At 37.3% G+C, this 19,555-nt stretch overlaps 1 protein-coding gene across 4 annotated transcripts; it reads left to right on the top strand.

Moving 5' to 3' along the window:
• Positions 1-1,316: 1,316 nt before the first annotated feature.
• Positions 1,317-18,050, top strand: CBLL1 (Cbl proto-oncogene like 1). 4 transcript variants are annotated; one of them, XM_037065853.1, is made up of 6 exons: positions 1,317-1,653; positions 5,918-6,085; positions 9,843-9,940; positions 10,326-10,409; positions 11,495-11,568; positions 14,578-18,050. In XM_037065853.1, exons 1-6 carry the CDS (start codon positions 1,641-1,643, stop codon positions 15,611-15,613), a joined length of 1,473 nt encoding a protein of 490 aa, XP_036921748.1. In that variant the 5' UTR covers positions 1,317-1,640; the 3' UTR covers positions 15,614-18,050. The 4 variants fall into 4 exon arrangements, with proteins under 4 accessions (XP_036921748.1, XP_036921747.1, XP_036921746.1 ...); XM_037065852.1 differs by having other exon boundaries at positions 1,319-1,653; positions 9,840-9,940; XM_037065851.1 differs by lacking the exon at positions 1,317-1,653 and adding an exon at positions 2,040-2,298.
• Positions 18,051-19,555: the final 1,505 nt, after the last annotated feature.

The following is a 19,555-nucleotide window of genomic DNA, read 5'->3' as shown; positions in this document are numbered from 1 at the left end:
CACTTAGTAATACAGGAATTTACATTTTAACAAAAGCAGTGGTAACTTGGATTCACAATTGTCCTTGGTTAGGAATGTACTTAAAAACTTGTTTATAAAGCTGCAAATATAGTAGGCGTGTCTTTTAAAAGATCCCCAGCAAAACACTCACTGAATGACACAACACTTACAGTATTGATCATGTTATTATTCAAAGTTGTTACCGTATAACTACACAAATAGAGCACATTGCTACACATATTTTATGATGAATTCAGTACCACGAAAACATTCCTGTAAAGAGGTCAATATAATCTGTTATTGATCAAGGAACTCTGGCACTGAAAGCGTGAATAACCTGGTAATGATGTCGTCACCAAGGGAGGACAAGAATAGAACCCAAATCCCTTGACTCCTCAGCTTGTGTTTTCCACTAATTGTGCTCCTTTCTACTTACTCAAGGGCATCAAGTGTAAAGGGTTGGGGAAAGGAGTGGACACAATTAAGCCAAGTCCTCGAGGTGGAGACTGCATTGAAGGTCCTCAGGAATTACTCTTTGGCACTTTCCTTTGTTTTGCACAGGGAAGATGAAAGCAGCGGCGACCACAAACCCCTGGGACCAAGAATTGGAACTAGGTACTGCCAGTTGTGGTAACTCTCTCTTCCTCATTTTCAGTCCTTTCCTTTTTAACCTCACCCTTCCCGCCAGCCCTAACCGCTCTCTTCACCTCTTCCCATGTCTATCCGCTCCTTCAGCTCCACTCTGCACTTTATTGCTGGGTGTCCCCTAGTAACAGGCGGCTGCGCTGCACGCAGTTTCCACCTGACCCTGCGTCCAATCCTTACGAGGTGTGCTTTCAGGGTTCCTAGAAGCACAAGCGTTTTTGCTGGAAAATGAATACCAAACATTATAAATGTGTTGCAATGGTTAGTAACTAAAGAGGTGGGAATTGGGACATACACCAAATCCGGTTTGCGTGGGTCTATGTAGCTCGTCACGACACAGCGACCTTTAGACAAGCACTGGAAGCTTCACACCGGTGATCCATCCCTTGGGCAACCTCCCAGCCGAGAACACTTTCCGGGACGTGCGTGTTCACACTTTTCCTAGACCTAGGGGAGGAGACAGTCGTTCGTGGACACTGGGCGCGGGGGGAGGGGGCGGGGGGGAGGGGAGCGGCGAGTGTGGGGAGGGGATCCAAACCAACACTCCGCCCGCGGGGTGGGGCCAGCCCAACGGCGGAGCCTGCGCAATTGGCCCGACCGGCTCAGGGGCTCCGGCGTACTACAAGTCCCAGAAGGCAACGCACCGTGGGGGCGGGCGTCCGCCTTACCTGCCGCGAGCTTATCCCATCGGGCACTACCGCTTTCTCCCTCCCCGCTTCCCGTCGGTCTCCTTTCAACAGTTAGAAGCTACTCTCACTCGAAGCACGTGAGGAGAAGCTCTTCGCGAACTCGCTCTTTCTCCCTCGGCCCGAACTATGCCTGACTCCCTCACCGGAGTTGGGTAGTGTACGCGAGAGAAGAAAATCCTTGCGGGCCAAAGCCCGGGCAACCTGGTCCTACTTCCGACTCCCGGGCTCCGGAAGGTAGCGCGCAAGCGCCCCCTGCGACTCCGGCGCAGTTGACTTCCGCTCCCACTGTGCTCTGCGAGCCGAATCATGGATCACACTGGTAAGGAGGCGGAGGCAGTGGGGGTCCCGGTACTATGCCCCTTTGGCTAGCCTGGGACTGGTTGCCCAGCGGGCATAGAAGGGTTGTTCTTTTTCTACAGCACTGGGGTGTGGCGGTGAGAAAGAAATCTCACGGACCCCTCCCTGTGCCTGGCAAGCGCCTGCTACTTCCCGGCCTACTCTCCGGTGTGGTACCCACAGCCTCGGTGCCGGCGGTAGCCGTTTCTTATCCGGTTCTGAGTTTCGAGCCCGGACGGTGGGCGGCGCGGGCCTTGTAGGGAAAGAAGGCTGGATCTTCTAAAAAAAAACATTATGGGACTGGCGGATAGCTTTCAATCGCGGAGTAGGGAAGCTTTATTATACTGGGAGTCAATGCGCGAGAGTGGGTTGAAGACTTCCTGCTATCAGTCAGCTTTGGGCGGGTGGTGCGGTGATCGCCGCCTGTCGTTATTGTCTCTCCGGTTTTTCATGGACTAGGTAGAGGTGGGAGAAGGGGATCAGATATGGTGTTCGGAATGATACTCGAAGAAGCTTTTCCACCTAAACCCAAAGCATGCCCCACGTTTCGGCTCTGGTCCTTATTCATTGTTTGGGGACGTTTACAAAGAAGAGCTTAAAGTGAAGATGCTCACATCCCTTTCTCCAAGTAAGAATGGTTCCAGTCTTCGTTATGTGAAGTTGTTTTTTACTTTTATTTTTTGATTTTTGCTTCCGTGTGGTTTTTGAATAGTGAATGAGTTCATTTGGAGTTAGAAAGGCCCCCCCATACCGTTTTGCCAACCGTATCACAAGTAGGGAAAAAAGACTTTCCCTGTATCGAATATTGGTGGGGATGCCCTGAATGCCTGGAGATGGAATAATGGAATGGTAAACAAGACAGACTGAGTTACTGGTGCTCTGGAGGTTACATTCTTTTGGGGAAGACACAGTAACATTTTAAAAATCCCAAATGTTTACAAGATCGTAAGTTCTTCAAAGACAATGAACAGATACTGTGGTAAAGACTGATTGGAAACCGTTTGGACAGGGGGTCAGGGAAGGTCTTGCTGAAAAGGTTACATTTATAATTTGAGATCTGATGGATGGAATAAATCAGGAGGAAAGCAAGTATAAAGACAAGTAGGAAAAAGTAAGACCAGTTTGCTACAGCTTGGTTATTAGGAGGAGGGAGAGAACTTTAAGATGAGTTTGGGAAGGAGAGCAGGAATCAGGTTGTGCAAGACTTTGAAGACCATAGCAAAGATCTAGATTTTATTTCGAGCGCAACATGAAGCCATTGAACAGAATTAGAGAAGAAACTATCTTTTTAAATCTCTTTTAAAATTATAATAGGTGTTATGGAGAATGGTGTAAGAGAGGGTGGGCGGCACGAGTATAGAAAATAGGCAATTTAGCAGGTAATTGTAATAAAGCAGAAGAAAGATTTGGCTTAGTAAAGGTTCCATTTAGTGAAAATGGGAGTGGGCAGAGTTAACAAATATTTTGGTGGTAGTACTTAAACACATACTGATGGACTGGTTTGGAGATAGGTGAGAGAAAGGAGATGCCTTGGTTTTTGGTTTGAGCAGGTAGGTAGTGCCCATTACCGAGTTGGGGAGAACTTGGGAGAAAAACTTTTTTAAAGGGTAGAGGTGATTCATGGGTATTTGGGAACTAGATTTTGGAGGTATATATTGAGGCATGCAAGGGGAGGTGTTGGAAAGATTTGGACTGAAAAACACATTTGGGCCTCAGTACTTACTGCATAGTTGATGTTTTAAGGCATGAGGATGGACAAGATCACTTAAGGAAAGGGAATGCAAAAGAGGGCCTACAACTAGGCTTTAAGGAACTCTAGCACTAGTTTGAAATATTATAGAATTGAAGGTCTGGGACCTTGATGTTAAGAGTAGCAAACACCCAATGTTTGCAAAATATTTCTTATTTGAGCCTATTACTGAAAAAGCCCGTTCCACGGTTTAGAGAATATTGTGTTAGGAAATTACAATATAGGTGGGTGTGTACCTGAGTATTTAGTATCCTAATTCTCCTAAGTTAACAGGTTGCCATAGGAAAGTGAACATCATCCTAACATGAAAATATTTACTAATAAGCTGGCCACTAAAAAAGTTCCTACTCAGATATCCCCTGCTGTTTAACACTACCTTCTTTTGTATTCTTTTAGTTGACATTGTTATATCCTTGATGCTTCGTATCAGGCAGCAGTGTCAAGTGCTGTATGTAGCTTGTGATTACAAACCTTACAAGAGGACCCAGGTTTTCATGAAATTCATAAACTATTTGAATCACAAAATCATTGACAAGTGAGGAAATGCCACTTAGCCAGTTACTTAGAGACGTTATGACACGATAGACATCTCAAAAGAATGATTTTAATATCAGAGGATTAAGAGCCACCCTTGGGGAAATTGCTAAAACCCTCAAAGGTTAGGAAGAAATGACCGATTTTATGATCATGTTGAAAAAGTCAAAATACACAATGAAGGCTATCCTGTAGTGTACTAATAGAATTTTGCTGGAAAAATTGCTCCAAGAAACTTCTAGTTAACACTTGATTAATTCTTTGCTCATTCTAAGAATTAAGTTAACACCTAGTTGTAACTGTAACCTAAGTTTTGTAATAGTTCTTGGTTCCTTTAATTCAATATAAAAAAACTTAAAAACTATATAATATAAAAGTAGAACCACTTAAATGGCCAGTTATATATGTAGTTCTCACCTTTGTAATATCCAAAGATTTTTGATATGGGCTTGGTGGTTTTAGTTGGCATATTCTGAAGGAAACGGTGCTGTGTGTTCTACTTCTTAATAAACCGAAAAACCCAAGGCAGTCCTAGAATGAGGCAGGCAGCAAGGCAGTAAGGGGCAGTAGGCTCTTGAAAGTCGTGGTAGACTAAGCAAGCAACGGTAGTGACTTCCAAGTGCTGAGGGTGGTGTGAAAAGGACTTGTAATGAATGTTAGTATTTTGATCACTCATCAAGGTAAAACCATTAAAAGTCCTTTTAGTATACGAAGGGCAATGTCGAACTGTTAACTGTCTGTCTACAACTTCAACTTGGATTTTTTTTGGGGGGGGGGGTATTTTATTAGTTAATGGAAAATCAGGAACACCTTTGAGCAAAAAATTTTCATTNCATATTCTGAAGGAAACGGTGCTGTGTGTTCTACTTCTTAATAAACCGAAAAACCCAAGACAGTCCTAGAATGAGGCAGGCAGCAAGGCAGTAAGGGGCAGTAGGCTCTTGAAAGTCATGGTAGACTAAGCAAGCAACGGTAGTGACTTCCAAGTGCTGAGGGTGGTGTGAAAAGGACTTGTAATGAAATGTTAGTATTTTGATCACTCATCAAGGTAAAACCATTAAAAGTCCTTTTAGTATATGAAGGGCAATGTCGAACTGTTAACTGTCTGTCTACAACTTGGATTTTTTTGGGGGGGGGATATTTTTTTAGTTAATGGAAAATCAGGAACACCTTTGAGCAAAAAATTTTCATTGTTATATCTGTCCCTTGGCCGTAACAGTGCTTGCAGGTAGTTATGCTTAAATAAGCAACTAGACTGAAAGCAGTTGAAATACATTATTCATTGTGTTAATACATTTAGCGAAGTCTTGAAAGTTGATAAAATTGGGTTTATCTGAAGTCAAGATTTTAGCTGTCTGTGTAATTCCTTTTCTGTGAATTTCATCTAGTGGGTTAGCTATTACAAGGGTAATAGTGTAAAATAGACTGAAAGATACTTTAATTAATTATTAAGTACCCATTTTAAATTCTCTTCACATTCAGAAAGAATACAAATCATCATTGTGAATTTAATGTGTCTGTAATCCTACTTGCCTGGTAGGGCACTAGTTACTGCTTCCAAATGTGGCTCTACTGACTTTATGTCAACACCTTGGCTATCAGTTTTGGTTGTGCTGTCTCCCATGGTGGCAGTTGCATAGTCTGTTCAATGACTTGTCAGGTTTTGTGTTTCTATAAACTCCTCTGGGATACATGAAAAATTTTATTGTCTACTTTTTTAGAGAGACTTCTATAGCGTTTGTCAACTTTTTGAAAAAATTCCATGTCTCAAAAAGCATTTCTTTAAGGCTTTATCCATAGTAGGGGAAATTAGCACTTAAACTTGTAATATAGTACATATTTATAATCAGAACTCAGATATTCAACCCTTGGTAATGTTGGATATGTTGTTTTAATACTTGTGGCAGAATTATCAACAAAAGAAAAGCTAAAAGACATTCCAACTTTTTTCCCCCTAACATAGACAATGAGTTACAAGGCACTAATAGTTCTGGATCATTGGGTGGTCTTGATGTTCGAAGAAGAATTCCTATAAAGCTGATCTCTAAACAAGGGAACAAAGCCAAAGCTGCACCGCGCACTCAGAGGACTATAAACAGAATGCCTGCAAAGGCTCCACCTGGGGATGAAGGTAATTTGTCTAAACTAACAGGTCCAGAAGTCTTTTTGTTATATCTGATTCCACCAAATAATCCACATGATTTTACTTGCTTACAGCTGTCTTTTAAAAATCTTACATACTCTTCATTCTTCAGTTTTATTGATGTCTCATTGTGGTGTGGTATACTTTTCTGTCCCTTTATAAATACAAGGTGGGGGCAAAAGTGGGTTTATAGTTCTTTGTATGGAAATAATACAATAACTAGTAAATAATAATACAAGAGTAAACTCTGTGTCTTGTGTACTCACAACTGTAAACCTGCTTTTGCCCCAGCCTGTATTTTGGTTCAATTTTCTTTTGTTGAAAGTAGCACTTTCAACAAAATCTAAACAGTATTACAGAAAGCATGATATTAAAAGTAAAATTTTCCCTCTTTCCCCCACCACTCTTCTCCCCAAAATTGATCTATAATGACTATTTTATCTTACGTTAATTTTATTTTGTTTTAGAGAGCTGGGAAGGGAGGGAGAAGGAGAGGGAGAGAAACATCCTTGTGTGAGAGGTACATTGATTGTTTGTCTCTTGAGTGCCCTGACTAGGAATGGAACCTGTGACCTTAGGTTCTGTAGGCCAGCACTCAATCCACTGAGCCCCACCTGGCAGGGAGTGACTTTCTTATAGTTACTTTTTTCATGTGTAATTCCCTTTTCTCTTATAAAATGCATTTGAGATTTTGCCTTCTCAGTACATACAGATAGACCTCACTTAAGAAATTAGGGTTAGGTATTTTATTTATTGATATCACCATAACTTATTTAACAAGTTTGTGCAATTTTTTTACTGTTAAAAACAGTGTTGCATACTGTTTGCATACAATATCCTTATACATACGCCTTAATATGTATACTTTGTAGAATTTAAACTTTGCATGATTTGAACATTTTAGAACTCAGTGGATACTGTGCATTTTTAGGCTTAGACAAATATTGTTAAATGGCTCTTCAAAAACAGTACATCAGGTTATACTCCCACACACTAATATTGGTACAGACTATTAACCTTTCAAAAAATATTTTTCATATATGTTTCTCTAATTATGAGTGAGGTTGTATATCTTTTCATATTCATATTATTGGCCATCTATTTTGCCTAAGATCTGTTTATATCCTTTTCCCATTTTTTTCTGTTGTCTTTATCTTGATTTTTTTTTAAATTTTTTTAAAAATTTATTTATTTATCTTTAGAGGGGAAGGAGAGAGGGAGAGAAACATCAATGTATGGTTGCCTTTAGTGCGTCCCCTGCTGGAAGTTGGCCTGCAGGGAACTGGCCTGCAACCCAGGCATGTGCCCTGACTGGGAATCAAACCGCGATCCTCTGGTTCGCAGGCCCGCGCTCAATCCACTGAGCTACACCAGCCAGGGCCTCTTTATCTTGATTTTTATAAGTTCTTTGTAAATTAATAAAATTGGCCCTTTGTCTTATATTGTGTTTATTCCCCATTTGTCTTGAAGAGACAAATGTTATATATAAAATTTTTGTTGTAAATAAACTCGAAGATTTCTAAGTAGCAGATAACTAGTCTTTTCTGTTATGACTTCTAGGTTTTATGACATTCTTAGAAAGGCCTTTACCGTATTTCGTGACTATAAAAGTTTTCCTCTTTTATATTTATATAGGGTCAGCAAACCTATAAATACAGGGTGGGGGGAAAAGTGGCCTGTGGGCCAAATAAAGTTTTGTTCAAACATAGCCATGCCCATTCATTTAAGTATTATTTATGGCTGCTTTCACACTGTAATGGCATGGTTGAGTAATTGCATGAGTATTTAATTACCTGACATTTTATAGAAAGTTTGCTGACCCCTACTTTGGAACATTATGAATAATAATATATTCTGTTATTTTTTTTAAAGAGTGAAGCTGGCTTTACTTACTCTTCCTGTAAAACAGCTCCCTGTTTGTCTCAACTGTTGAATAATCAATCTGTCTTTCCTTGTTGAATAAGAATCACTTGGTTATCATATATTAAAGTTCTATGAGTATTTTGATCTGTCCTAGTAATCTCTCTGTATTCCTTTTTAAGAATCAAACTTTTAACTATACCTTATATTACAATACAGTTCCCTTTATTATAGGATTTCTCTCCCCATCTAAACAAGTAAAGTCAAATGTTGTAAATCGTCATAGTTGGTAGCTTAGGGCTGTGGCTGCACTAGCAGTAAGGAGGGCCTTTTGGACTTTTTGTTTTTTAAATAATTTTTTGAAACTACACAATAATGTACATATATTATAATCAAGTAATGCATAAAAGCTAAAATCCCCCTTCTACCCTTTTCCTTCAGTTATCTTTCATCTTCACCCTACCCCTACTCCCCAGGCCACAGTCCTTTCTAGGAGGAACTTCCATTACTATATATATATATATATATATAGTAATGGTGTGTGTGTGTGTGTATANTATATATATATATATATATAGTAATGGTGTGTGTGTGTGTATATATATATATGGTTTAATGAAAGATGGCAGTGCAGGTTGAACGAAAAATTAATGAGCTCCTAATTTCCTTGGCTATTGCTCTGTTCAATAATTTTTTGAGTTTTAGGTAAATGAGAAAATTGATTTTCTTATTTTGAGTTTTAGATGATACCAGCTTTTATATGGTGTAAATGGGCCATAAAAGAACCTACAGTCACTCAGGCATAACCCACAAGACACTCTTTGAACTCTACATTTGATTGGAGATAATTAGATAGCAGTACAGGAGAGTGACTGTATAAGCTTTAAAAAGTTCTCGCATTGCTGTATGTGTGTGTCCTTGTGTTCATCCATCTGCCTGTTCTGTACTGGTTTGTGTTTGTGTGTTGTGCCCAGGTGCTGTAACTTAGCCGTGTGGGTAAAGTTAAAACTTGTGTGCTACTCTCTTTATCACTTCCAGGACCAAAAGAGTCATGAGAAACCTGGTACTTTGAAGGGACAGATTTGTCTTTTCAGCTTTACTTTAGTTAATTGGATTCTACCTAGAATCCCCATCAGACTATTCATTGTTTGTTTGGGTCTGTTGTATGGGGTGAGAGGATTACCATCAACCTTTTCATTAGGTCAGAGAAAAGAGCTCATTTATTCTTCATATTTTAAGTTTACTGATACTGCTATATGCAGTGTAGGGGAGGACACTGGTAAGTAGATAGGATATGGAAGTAGATATATATGGCTTTATCTGTTTGGATGATTAACCAGGGAGTGGTTTAATTGGAGGGATGAAGTATCAATATGTTGATGTTTCTAAAATGAGGCTCAGTTTAAGGCTGAAGAAGAAAATACCCAATCTGCTAAGTAATAAAAAAGATTTGCAGAATTTTTTGTTTCATTACATTCTTTTGGCCTACTACTTTTGTAGATAAATTAAATGATGGTTGGTACCTTTAAAATTTGTATAGTAAACACGATGAGGGTGACGAGTAAAGTTTTATACTAGAGATAGTTGGGTCAGTGATAAGAGCACTTGAATGGAAATGAGGAGATCTGAGGTCTGTTACTAGCTCTTCCATTTACCTTTGGTGTGTTACGGTCTCCTTACTGCATTGTTCTCAGTTACGAAATAAGAGAGTTGGACTATACCAAGATAATTTCTAGCTGAAATTTAAACTAGTCTCAGTTATCGTGTTCATAGAAAAGTTTTGAAAAAACATCAGGGAACAGGCCTGTTTTACCATGTACGTGTACTTCCAAAGTGAAATGTGAGATATGGAAAGTTAATAGATAACCCTTTCTTTTCTCAGAAGGATTTGATTATAACGAAGAAGAACGGTATGACTGTAAGGGGGGTGAACTGTTTGGAAGTCAGAGAAGATTTCCTGGACACCTTTTTTGGGACTTTCAGGTATAAATAAAATAAAAACATTTATTAGAACGATAAGATATTTTAAATACTGTATTAGAACAATGCAGGATACATAAAGAGTGGCATGAACTTTATTGTAGCTGCCTTTCAGCGCATGCAACTCATGCCCTATTTTCGCCACTTCCAAAAATAATTCGAAGCAGTTTTTAGTAAAGTTCAGTAATATCAATAACCATTGACAATATTTAAGAACAAAGAAACAAAAAACTGGCAGCACAGCCAATGGTGTGGAATATGTGAGTATACCAAGAAACTTTTCTAATTGTTTTAACAACTTTTATAAAATGTAGGTTAATTGTGTACATCGTAGATAGGAATTTTAGAAATGCTTAAAAAGGAAACTTTAATTATATAATTTTAACAGATAAACATCCTTGGTGAAAAAGATGATACACCAGTTCATTTCTGTGACAAATGCGGATTGCCTATTAAGATTTACGGGAGAATGGTAAGTATAATTAAATTAAATTCTATTTCTGTAAATGTAAACATTTTTGTAGAAGTAGGATTCTGAACTTTAAGTCGATAGGTTTATCACTGTTTAATGTCCAAGTTCATGACATTTAAAGTAAATGTGAAATAGCTAAGGTAAATTTTGGGTTAATATGCATTTACTATAATTGGCTTGACAAACTCTTGAATTGCCTGTAAAGTAGTATGGAAACTAACTTTTGAAACTAAATTTCGTTGGACTGTTGGATACCTGTTTGTTTATATTTATTTTGTTTACTAAAGAAGAAGTTTTTTTCTTGATTAATAGAATAAAATCAATTATTCATTTTTGAAGGCTATAATTTTTAATGTAAAACTGAATTAATAACATTTTAATTTTGAGAATTATAATTGTAATAATTAAAAAATTACAACCCTAACTCTAATTTTATAGTGTTTTTGACATATCCTCCATTTTAAAAGGGTAGTTTTACATTTGTGTGTGAAGAAAATTGAATTCAATAATATGTTTGTATGATAGAGGGCATTGACTGTGCACTGTTGCTTTGCTATATTACATAGTTAAATAACAGTAATGGGCTGTGAACTATAAAATGGCCCAACATCACTTTTCTGTATCTTGATTTACTTTAGACTTTTATAAATTTATTACCATAAGGCTACCAGGGGAAAATACTACTTACATTGAATGGAAGGAGATATTTGTTATCGTACTGCTTTGGTATAGTTTCAGGAGGGACAAGATAAGAGATGAAATGTGGTTACAGTATTCTTTTTTAGGAGCTTTTAACCCGTAGGGACTATGGATGAAATTCATAGGGTTAATACCTTCAGAAAGTATAAGTGAATGTGCATGTATATAGTTATTAGGAAAGGGCCAAAGTTTTCATCACATTCTCAAAGGGCTTTGTGTCTGAAAAGGGCTGTTACTTTTATACAATTAGTACTTACTAAATGTTCATTTTAAAAACAGTTCTCTTGTGCCTTCTATGTCTGTCTAGGTTACTATCCTTACTGTTAGTTTTTTGGAAATATTTTAGTTTGTTCTAATATGCATAATTGTAATATCTCTGTTCACAGATTCCATGCAAGCACGTGTTTTGCTACGATTGTGCTATTTTACATGAAAAAAAAGGAGATAAGATGTGTCCAGGGTAAGATCATCATTAAATTTTTGAATAATAAAGTTTGTGTTACAGATTTATAATCTTGGTTAAAGGTTGGAGGTGATGTAACCAGTGGCAGCATATCAGATGTGTAGGCATGACTACTCTTTGTCTGTGAGCTCAGAGTTGACCGTAACCTTCTTAGTACAGAGCTAGGTAGCTGTTATCAGTCAATTCAGATCAGCCAAATTGACAAAATATATTTGTCGTCACAAAATTTGTTGTAAGCCAAAAAATGGTTATTTTCTTGTTTTGATGGGATACTAGAGAGGTAGTTTGGATAGTGATTTAGAGGAAAGATTTTGGAATTAGAATTCCTGGGTTCAAATCCCTGTTCTGCCATTTATTAGCTGTGTGATATACAGGGTCTGGCACAAGTAATGCCCACTTTTTGTTACAAATCATAAGCATGTAATTCTGTAACATAGCTATCATACTCAAGCATACTATATGACATTTTAGGTAAAATGTTCAAATTAAAACTGTAAATTAATATACCCATATTATTACCCTACCAACCACACTCAAGCTGGCCTTACTTCTGCCAGACCCTGTGGCCTGTTCCTTCATTTGTAAAATGGAGCTAATAATAGCACCCACCTCATTGGGTTGTTATTTGAACTAATACTATATTATAATATACAGAATATATATATTACATGGTATATAGTAAGGACTATATATAATTGTAAGCTCTTATTTATTACCTCCAAATCTGACTGTTATGTCTTGAGTGTATCTTAGAACACTGTGGTGGCGCAGAATCAGGCAGGTTACGGTGATCTAGAGGCACTGGTTCGTGCTGATTTGTATTGGAGTGGCCTTGAAGGGTCCAGATTAAATTAGGGATTTTTATGTCGGTGTAAAACCCCTGAGAGGAGGCTGGAGGAAAGCTTTGAGAGAAGCTTCCTTGTCCTAGATTTCTTCCAACCTGTGTCAGAAGCTGTTCCAAGAATTGTTCTTTTGGTTGATAGCAAAGCCTTGGACAGTTGTGAGAGATGATTTCCGTTTATGGTGTAGGAAAATTGGCATCACTGAGAGAGAAAGGATGATTTGTTGACAAAACAAATACAGACTGATTGTCTAGGCATATTTTTATTCTTTAGAGTCACAGATTGAAAAATCTCTAGTATGAGTGTAAAGAATATTTTTTTCCACAGTTATAATTCAGAAGAATTATGAAATTAAAAGTGCATATTCTCTTTTGCCTAGTTTTCTGTAATGCCTAATTTTTCAACATGGTTACATTTATGTAAAATTACATAGTAAATTGATAGCCTCATTGGGGTAAAGGATTTTTAGATGTTGTGAAACACTGATAGAGTACATTAAAAGCTTTTGCTTTTGATGTAAATGTTCTAGTGTTAATATTTAAAAGGGAATTTATTTTTCGAGATAGTAAATGTAACTCCAGTAAGCACCTCACTGCTGTGCTACTTAGAGCATAGGCCTATCTGCATTAACAGACCCAGATCAGAAAGTGAAGACACGGCAATCCAAGTTAATGTAACTATTACATACTACTGCTTTCAAGCGTTATCTCAAAGCAGGTGCCTCACTTCCTGTTACTGTGGCGGTACTCTGGAGCTTACAGTGAAAAGAAGCTAAAAATGAGAAGTGTGTCAAATGACTATGTAAGAGAAGCCTATTGGTTTCAAGGAGTGCTAGCCTTACAGCAAGGATGGAAATACAGACACAGCTCAAAAGTCAGGAATATAGAGCCACGCTGGCCAGAGTGGCTCAGTTGGTCTAAGTATTATCCCATAAACCAAAAGGTTATGGGATAATAACCTTTATCAGGGTCAGGGCAGGTGCCCTGACTGTCCCAGGTTGGGATGCATGTGAGGAACAACCGATGGATTTTTCTTAGGTTGATTTTTCTCTCCCTCTTTTCTTCCCTTTCCTGCTCCGTAAAAGCAGTGAGCCTATCCTTGGATGAGGATTTAAAAAATTAAAATAAAAAAAAAGATATAGAGCCATTTAATATAGTGTCAAATGACTTGACATACATACTCAATGATACCAGCTTGTACTTATATATATATAGTGTTTAGTGATTAAATAGTGTCATTTTTGTTGTTCCATTGATTTAAGGATACTCTTCAAGTGAAGTAGAGATAAAAACAATGAGTTAGGTAGAGTACATCTTTTAACCCATTCTGTAGATGAAGAAACAGATTAAATGGCCTCTCCAAAAATTACATAGTCACTACTAAGTCCCAGTTCTTTTGATTCCTAGTTTAGTTCTTTTCCCACTGTTTCAGAAGACTATAAAGGCAAGAGAAGACTAAATATAGAGAATGAAGAGTAGTGATTTTTGACCCTGAGTCATTAAAATACTGAGTTAAAATTAGTGCTTACAATTTAGAAAGGCTGTAGTGTATAATGCTTTCTAGTAGTAAATTTGACCGTCCAGAAAGACCCCTCCTTAAGAGACTCTTGGTAGCCAGGGTTTGAATTTAAATTTTAAATTTTTTAATGTTGAGAACTCTGATATTAGGATGATTTTGTTTTAGTACTCCTTGCAACATCTTAGTGTTTTTTCACTTAGTATTTGCTCAGCAAATGCTTGTTGCTCAAATACCATACCAGTTTGAATTTCATGATTGTGACATTTGGTTTACACTTCCTGGTGAGTGGTTTTGTTTTGTTTTTGTTTGTTTGTTTGTTTTTTTCAAATGGACACAAAACAAAGCATAGAATTGTCTGAGAAAATCAGGTAAATTCTAGGTCTGGGGAAGAATAAGGTCTTAAAACATTGTTTCATGCACTTCCAGTTTTTTCTTGTATTAAGACTTCTGAAATTGTTAGAAATACTAATGCTTAATAGTGAACAAAATGGGAAAGATTAAAGGTTCACTCATAGTATAATTTTTTAATTGTGAACTTTTATAGTATTTTGCATAACAAGTTTTCAAAATAAGCCTATCTTTGAAATTAAGTGCATTATTTTTAAAGTCTGTTTTAGTAAATTCATTTTTTCTTTTTCTAATTTAGCTGTAGTGATCCTGTGCAGCGAATTGAGCAGTGTACACGGGGTTCTCTCTTCATGTGTAGCATTGTTCAAGGGTGCAAGAGAACATACTTGTCTCAGAGAGACTTACAGGCTCACATCAACCACCGCCATATGAGAGCTGGAAAACCTGTTACCCGTGCTTCACTTGAAAATGTTCATCCTCCTATTGCCCCACCACCAACTGAAATCCCTGATCGTTTTATAATGCCGCCAGACAAGCACCATATGAGCCATATTCCGCCAAAGCAGCACATCATGATGCCACCACCTCCTTTGCAACATGTGTCACATGAGCACTATAATCAGCCACACGAGGATATTCGTGCTCCTCCAGCAGAATTGCCCATGGCTCCACCTCCACCTCGTTCGGTCAGTCAGGAAACCTTTCGTATTTCAACAAGAAAACACAGCAATTTAATAACTGTCCCTATTCAGGATGACTCAAATTCAGGTGCTAGAGAACCACCACCTCCTGCCCCAGCACCTGCTCACCATCATCCTGAATACCAGGGTCAACCAGTGGTATCGCACCCTCATCATATTATGCCTCCACAGCAACATTATGCACCACCCCCTCCTCCTCCACCACCAATAAGCCATCCAATGCCACATCCTCCCCAGGCTGCAGGTACTCCTCACTTGGTTTATAGCCAAGCTCCACCTCCACCAATGACCTCTGCTCCACCACCAATAACCCCTCCCCCTGGACATATTATTGCCCAGATGCCACCTTATATGAATCATCCTCCTCCAGGACCTCCACCACCTCAACATGGTGGTCCACCTGTAACTGCACCCCCTCCTCACCATTACAATCCTAACTCTTTACCCCAGTTCACTGAAGATCAAGGAACTCTGAGCCCTCCATTTACACAACCAGGGGGAATGAGTCCTGGTATATGGCCTGCACCAAGAGGGCCACCGCCGCCTCCACGAATGCAGGGTCCACCTTCTCAGACCCCACTTCCTGGACCACATCATCCTGATCAGACAAGATACAGACCATATTACCAATGATAATAGTATTTGCAACTGAAGACGTGGAAAAAATTATGTATAGTCAATCTTTTAATTAAGCTTTGACTGTTTGGGGAAGGAAAAACACCTCTTATTGAGGTGGCTATAAAACACTTAGGGTCTTGTCTCTTAAAATGTTTTAAATCTCCACCTTAGGATTGATTTCGAGTGCTATGCTGTAGTGCAGATAAGCGGCTCAGGAGAGCACAGCTATATTTTAACAACTTTGTTCCCCTAGTGTGGTAAATTGAGGTGATCATTTGTAAAAAAATTAGAAAAAAATTTTTATTGTTCCACTTTAAAGAACACTGCTTTTGTTAAACCCAGTTTCATTTTTCTTGTGATAGATTTTGTTAACCTGTGTAAAAGGATTAAATTTCAATATGGTTGTAAAAATGCTATTTTTATGTGAATTTAAGTGCAGCCACATACTGTTTTTTAAAACCATATGTTTTACCACTAATTTCCCAAAGTTACAATAAAATCCTAAAAGTAAAAATCTACTAGAATTTACTGTAAGGCAGACTGTTAAATGGTAGAAAATTTACACATTTTAGGCACTGAAATTTTGAGGTATAAAGTATATAATGCACTTCACTTGGATGCCTTTTCATTTGTAGGCAGCCTCAGGAGCACCAAAATACAATGAAATTCCAGTATTGAGATATATTTATGTTTGTAATATATAAGGCATTACTAATTATTTGGAAAGATAAGGCCAAAATAGTAGGCTCTATAGGCTTCAGGTTCTTGGGGGATGCTGTATTCATTAATGCTTTTTAATGAATGGTTGGAATCACATGATTCACCACACTTAGTAATCTTAGTAACGTTACATAGAACTGTTTAAATGGCATTCTTTAGATGAAGTGAGTTCTGCTCTGTTCATTGTCTTAAACTGAATATTTAGGGCTTAATAGGCTTTATGTATTCCTCATTTCATGATAGTTTGATCCTGTGCTTAAGTGGGGTCTTATTTGTTGGGTTTTAAGTTACAATTTGAATGCCATGGAGGAATCTGAATACTGTATTAATGAAGGACATTCTTGTAGTCACAAACTTGCATTGCTCAGGTTTCATTACTGTGTGATAAGGGTTCTTTAACTTGAAATTTTAAAACTATTAATGATTTCCTCTTTCTTTTATTGGTTAAGCAGCCTAAAACTTGGGATATTTTAACATGGAGTCAGCAGTGAAGATTACCAGATGATTTTGTATTGGAGAAAAGTAATGACTAAATTATGAATTTCAGTGCTTTATAAGGTGCCTTTAGAGTCAGCTTTTGCATTATAGGGGCTTGTTATAGTCCACCTAAGATGACCACTCAGTTTCTACAGGATTCATGTACAATTCGTTATTCATAGGATGTAACTATATATCCTTTGAATAAACTCCTGTGAAGTATTTCCTCCCCCCTAAAATGGTGCATAATATAAACATGAAATGTGTAGTATGCAGATATCCTTTACTGAATAGTTTGTAGTGTATGAATTTAGAACATTTCTTTTTGACAAAGGGTGAACTGATTGCTAATTTACCATTTAATTATGTCAGGTACAGGCAAAGCAGTTTCTCATCTTGAATAATCAGATGCTAAGTCATTTATGATCTTACAGCTGAAGTTAGAAATAATATAAATGGCCATTTCAACCATGACCAGTCAAAAGTAACTAAAACACACTTTTAAAAATGATTTTTCACACCTATCAATTTGAGAGTCCAGTGCTAATGTAATATTTTTGGTGAGAAATTTTTGTTATTAGAAGCATGGAAGTGAAATAGTGTGAAAAGTTGGTGGTGAGTGCTTCTATCATATTACTGTAGGTACTTGGACTGGTGCAAACTTGATTCCCTTTCATGCTAATATATAGGAACTGTTACAAAGTGGTATTGAAAATCCAATACCATTCTTTGTTTCATGTAATAAGAGACTAGCCAAATTCATTTTAGAGCTCAACTATTTATGAAGAACTCTTCTGTTTTTATTGAAATTTGTTAGAGTTGAATGTGGTTATGAAACCACTTAGCCTATGTATTGGACATAAAAATAATATCATGATAAAATTCCACATATTAAGAGAATTCTAGGCTTTTAAAAATGACTTATTTTCAGTTAGATTTAAGAAGTACAAGTTATGCAAGGAGGCAAATCAGATGAATGTGTTGTAGCAGACACAATTTTTAAATGTGTTAGACTTGAATTCATCCAGTTACTGTTTGAATGAGGGTGGGTGGGTATAAGGCTAACAAAATTACTGCTAGTGTTTCTTTCTTTGAAGAAAAAAGATGTGAATTCCAGCCGTATTTCAGGGAAGCCTTTGAAACTATAATGGACACAGTCTAAATTAAATGTATGTATGTTTCATTATATTGCTCTTAAGACTACTGAGGTGGCAGTTTAATTCTTAAAAACAATAAAATGGAAGCATAAATACTATTTTGCCTAGATGAGTTTTTACCTGACGATGACACATTTGGGATTATGCAGAATTTTCTATGTTTCTGTTGATAGATTTTTTTTTACAGGCGATTAGACTCACTTTTGGAGATTAAATGAGCAAGTTGAATGTTAAATTTCTTCAGTGGCATGTTTGTTCAAAGTGTTATATAGTATTTGGGGAAATAATTGCAAGGATCATATATCCGTTTTGCCCTTTGAAAACCACTGGCTCAATTATTTTGTAAATACTAACTAGATACCACTGAACATTAAATGGAAAACATACTGGAACATATTTTTAAAGTCACATAGTGAACTTACTATGTGAAGGATACAGAGATGCTCTAGGCTTGGTTCTAACATAGTGGATGGAAGAGTACCTTTCATACACCTTTTTGGAAAAGCCCTGTAGTCCTATCTCAAAAAAAATTGTGAAAAGTCCTATTATAAATACATGGAAAAATCTCACAAATATCTAAAATACTTTTCTAGTTAATAGATTAGCCATCAACTTGGTATATTTAAGTTAATTGAAGCTTAATCATATTTATACGTTTTCTGAAGTGAGTGTATTTTTCACTAATCTTTTAAATTGTGACCTTGAAACCAAGCAGAATTACTGCGATTTATGCACAATCTAATAAAGCAATAGTGGATATCCTAGACTTAAAGAGGAGAGGGAGGTTAGCCAGTTAAAATACTTGCTAGTAGTGATACTAATAAAAACACTTGGATTTTCAAACATTTTTGTTTTGTTTTGATTCATACCCCTTCAATTTCCCATAAATGAGGGAAAAGGTGTTATGGTAGAATTCTTTTTTTTAAGGATTTTATTTACTAATTTTGTGACAGGAAAGGAGAAAAAGAGGGAGAGAAACATTAACATGTGGTTCCCTCTCAAGTGCCCTGCAACCCAGGCATGTGCCCTGACCAGGAGGAATCAAATCAGTAACCCTTTGGTTTGCAGGCCAGCACTCAACCCACTGAGCAACACCAGCCAGGGCTTAAGGTGGAGTTCTTAAATGAACATTTCAGTGTTCAAGTTTCGTTGTCCCATCTCCCTATCTTTAAGGATTTTTAGGCATTACAGAATCAAAGGATTGAAACGAACAATGATAGATCTAGGGTTTAGCGCTCACACTTGGACAGGATCATGCCATTTTAAAAATGTAGCATTTTGAAATGTTAATTTATTACCTCATAGAGTATTCCATTTTTATTTTTAGTAATTGTAAGCACAGTTTCTTACTACATTTAAATCTACTTCTTAATCTACCTTTAAAATTGTCCTCCCTTTGCCTTCATATTGAAAAATCGTACTCCCTTTTCTTGCTGTGTTCTTTCCAAAACTCTTATTTTTATATTTAAATCTGCACTCATTTTAATGACATGAGTGATATATCTTTTAGGGAAAAATGTAATATTACAAATAGAGCTGAAGGTCCCCTTGACCACTGACTGATGCAATGAACATTATCCTTCCAGACATAACTACTGTTACA

Source organism: Sturnira hondurensis, unplaced genomic scaffold (assembly GCF_014824575.4).
Source record: "Sturnira hondurensis isolate 20B ecotype Veracruz unplaced genomic scaffold, ASM1482457v3 Scaffold0016273, whole genome shotgun sequence".
Taxonomy (NCBI): Eukaryota; Metazoa; Chordata; class Mammalia; order Chiroptera; family Phyllostomidae; genus Sturnira; species Sturnira hondurensis.
Note: the sequence above shows the minus strand (reverse complement) of the source record. Positions and strands in the feature narration are given on the sequence as shown.

What these genes read in the sequence shown, in the direction of transcription:
- CBLL1 (XM_037065850.1), top strand. Translation starts at nt 2,277, where the DNA reads ATGCTCACATCCCTTTCTCCAA. An exon ending in GCTCACATCCCTTTCTCCAA is followed by an intron (nt 2,299 to 5,917) that starts GTAAGAATGGTT and finishes CCCCTAACATAG; the next exon opens with ACAATGAGTTACAAGGCACT. An exon ending in GGCTCCACCTGGGGATGAAG is followed by an intron (nt 6,086 to 9,839) that starts GTAATTTGTCTA and finishes TTCTTTTCTCAG; the next exon opens with AAGGATTTGATTATAACGAA.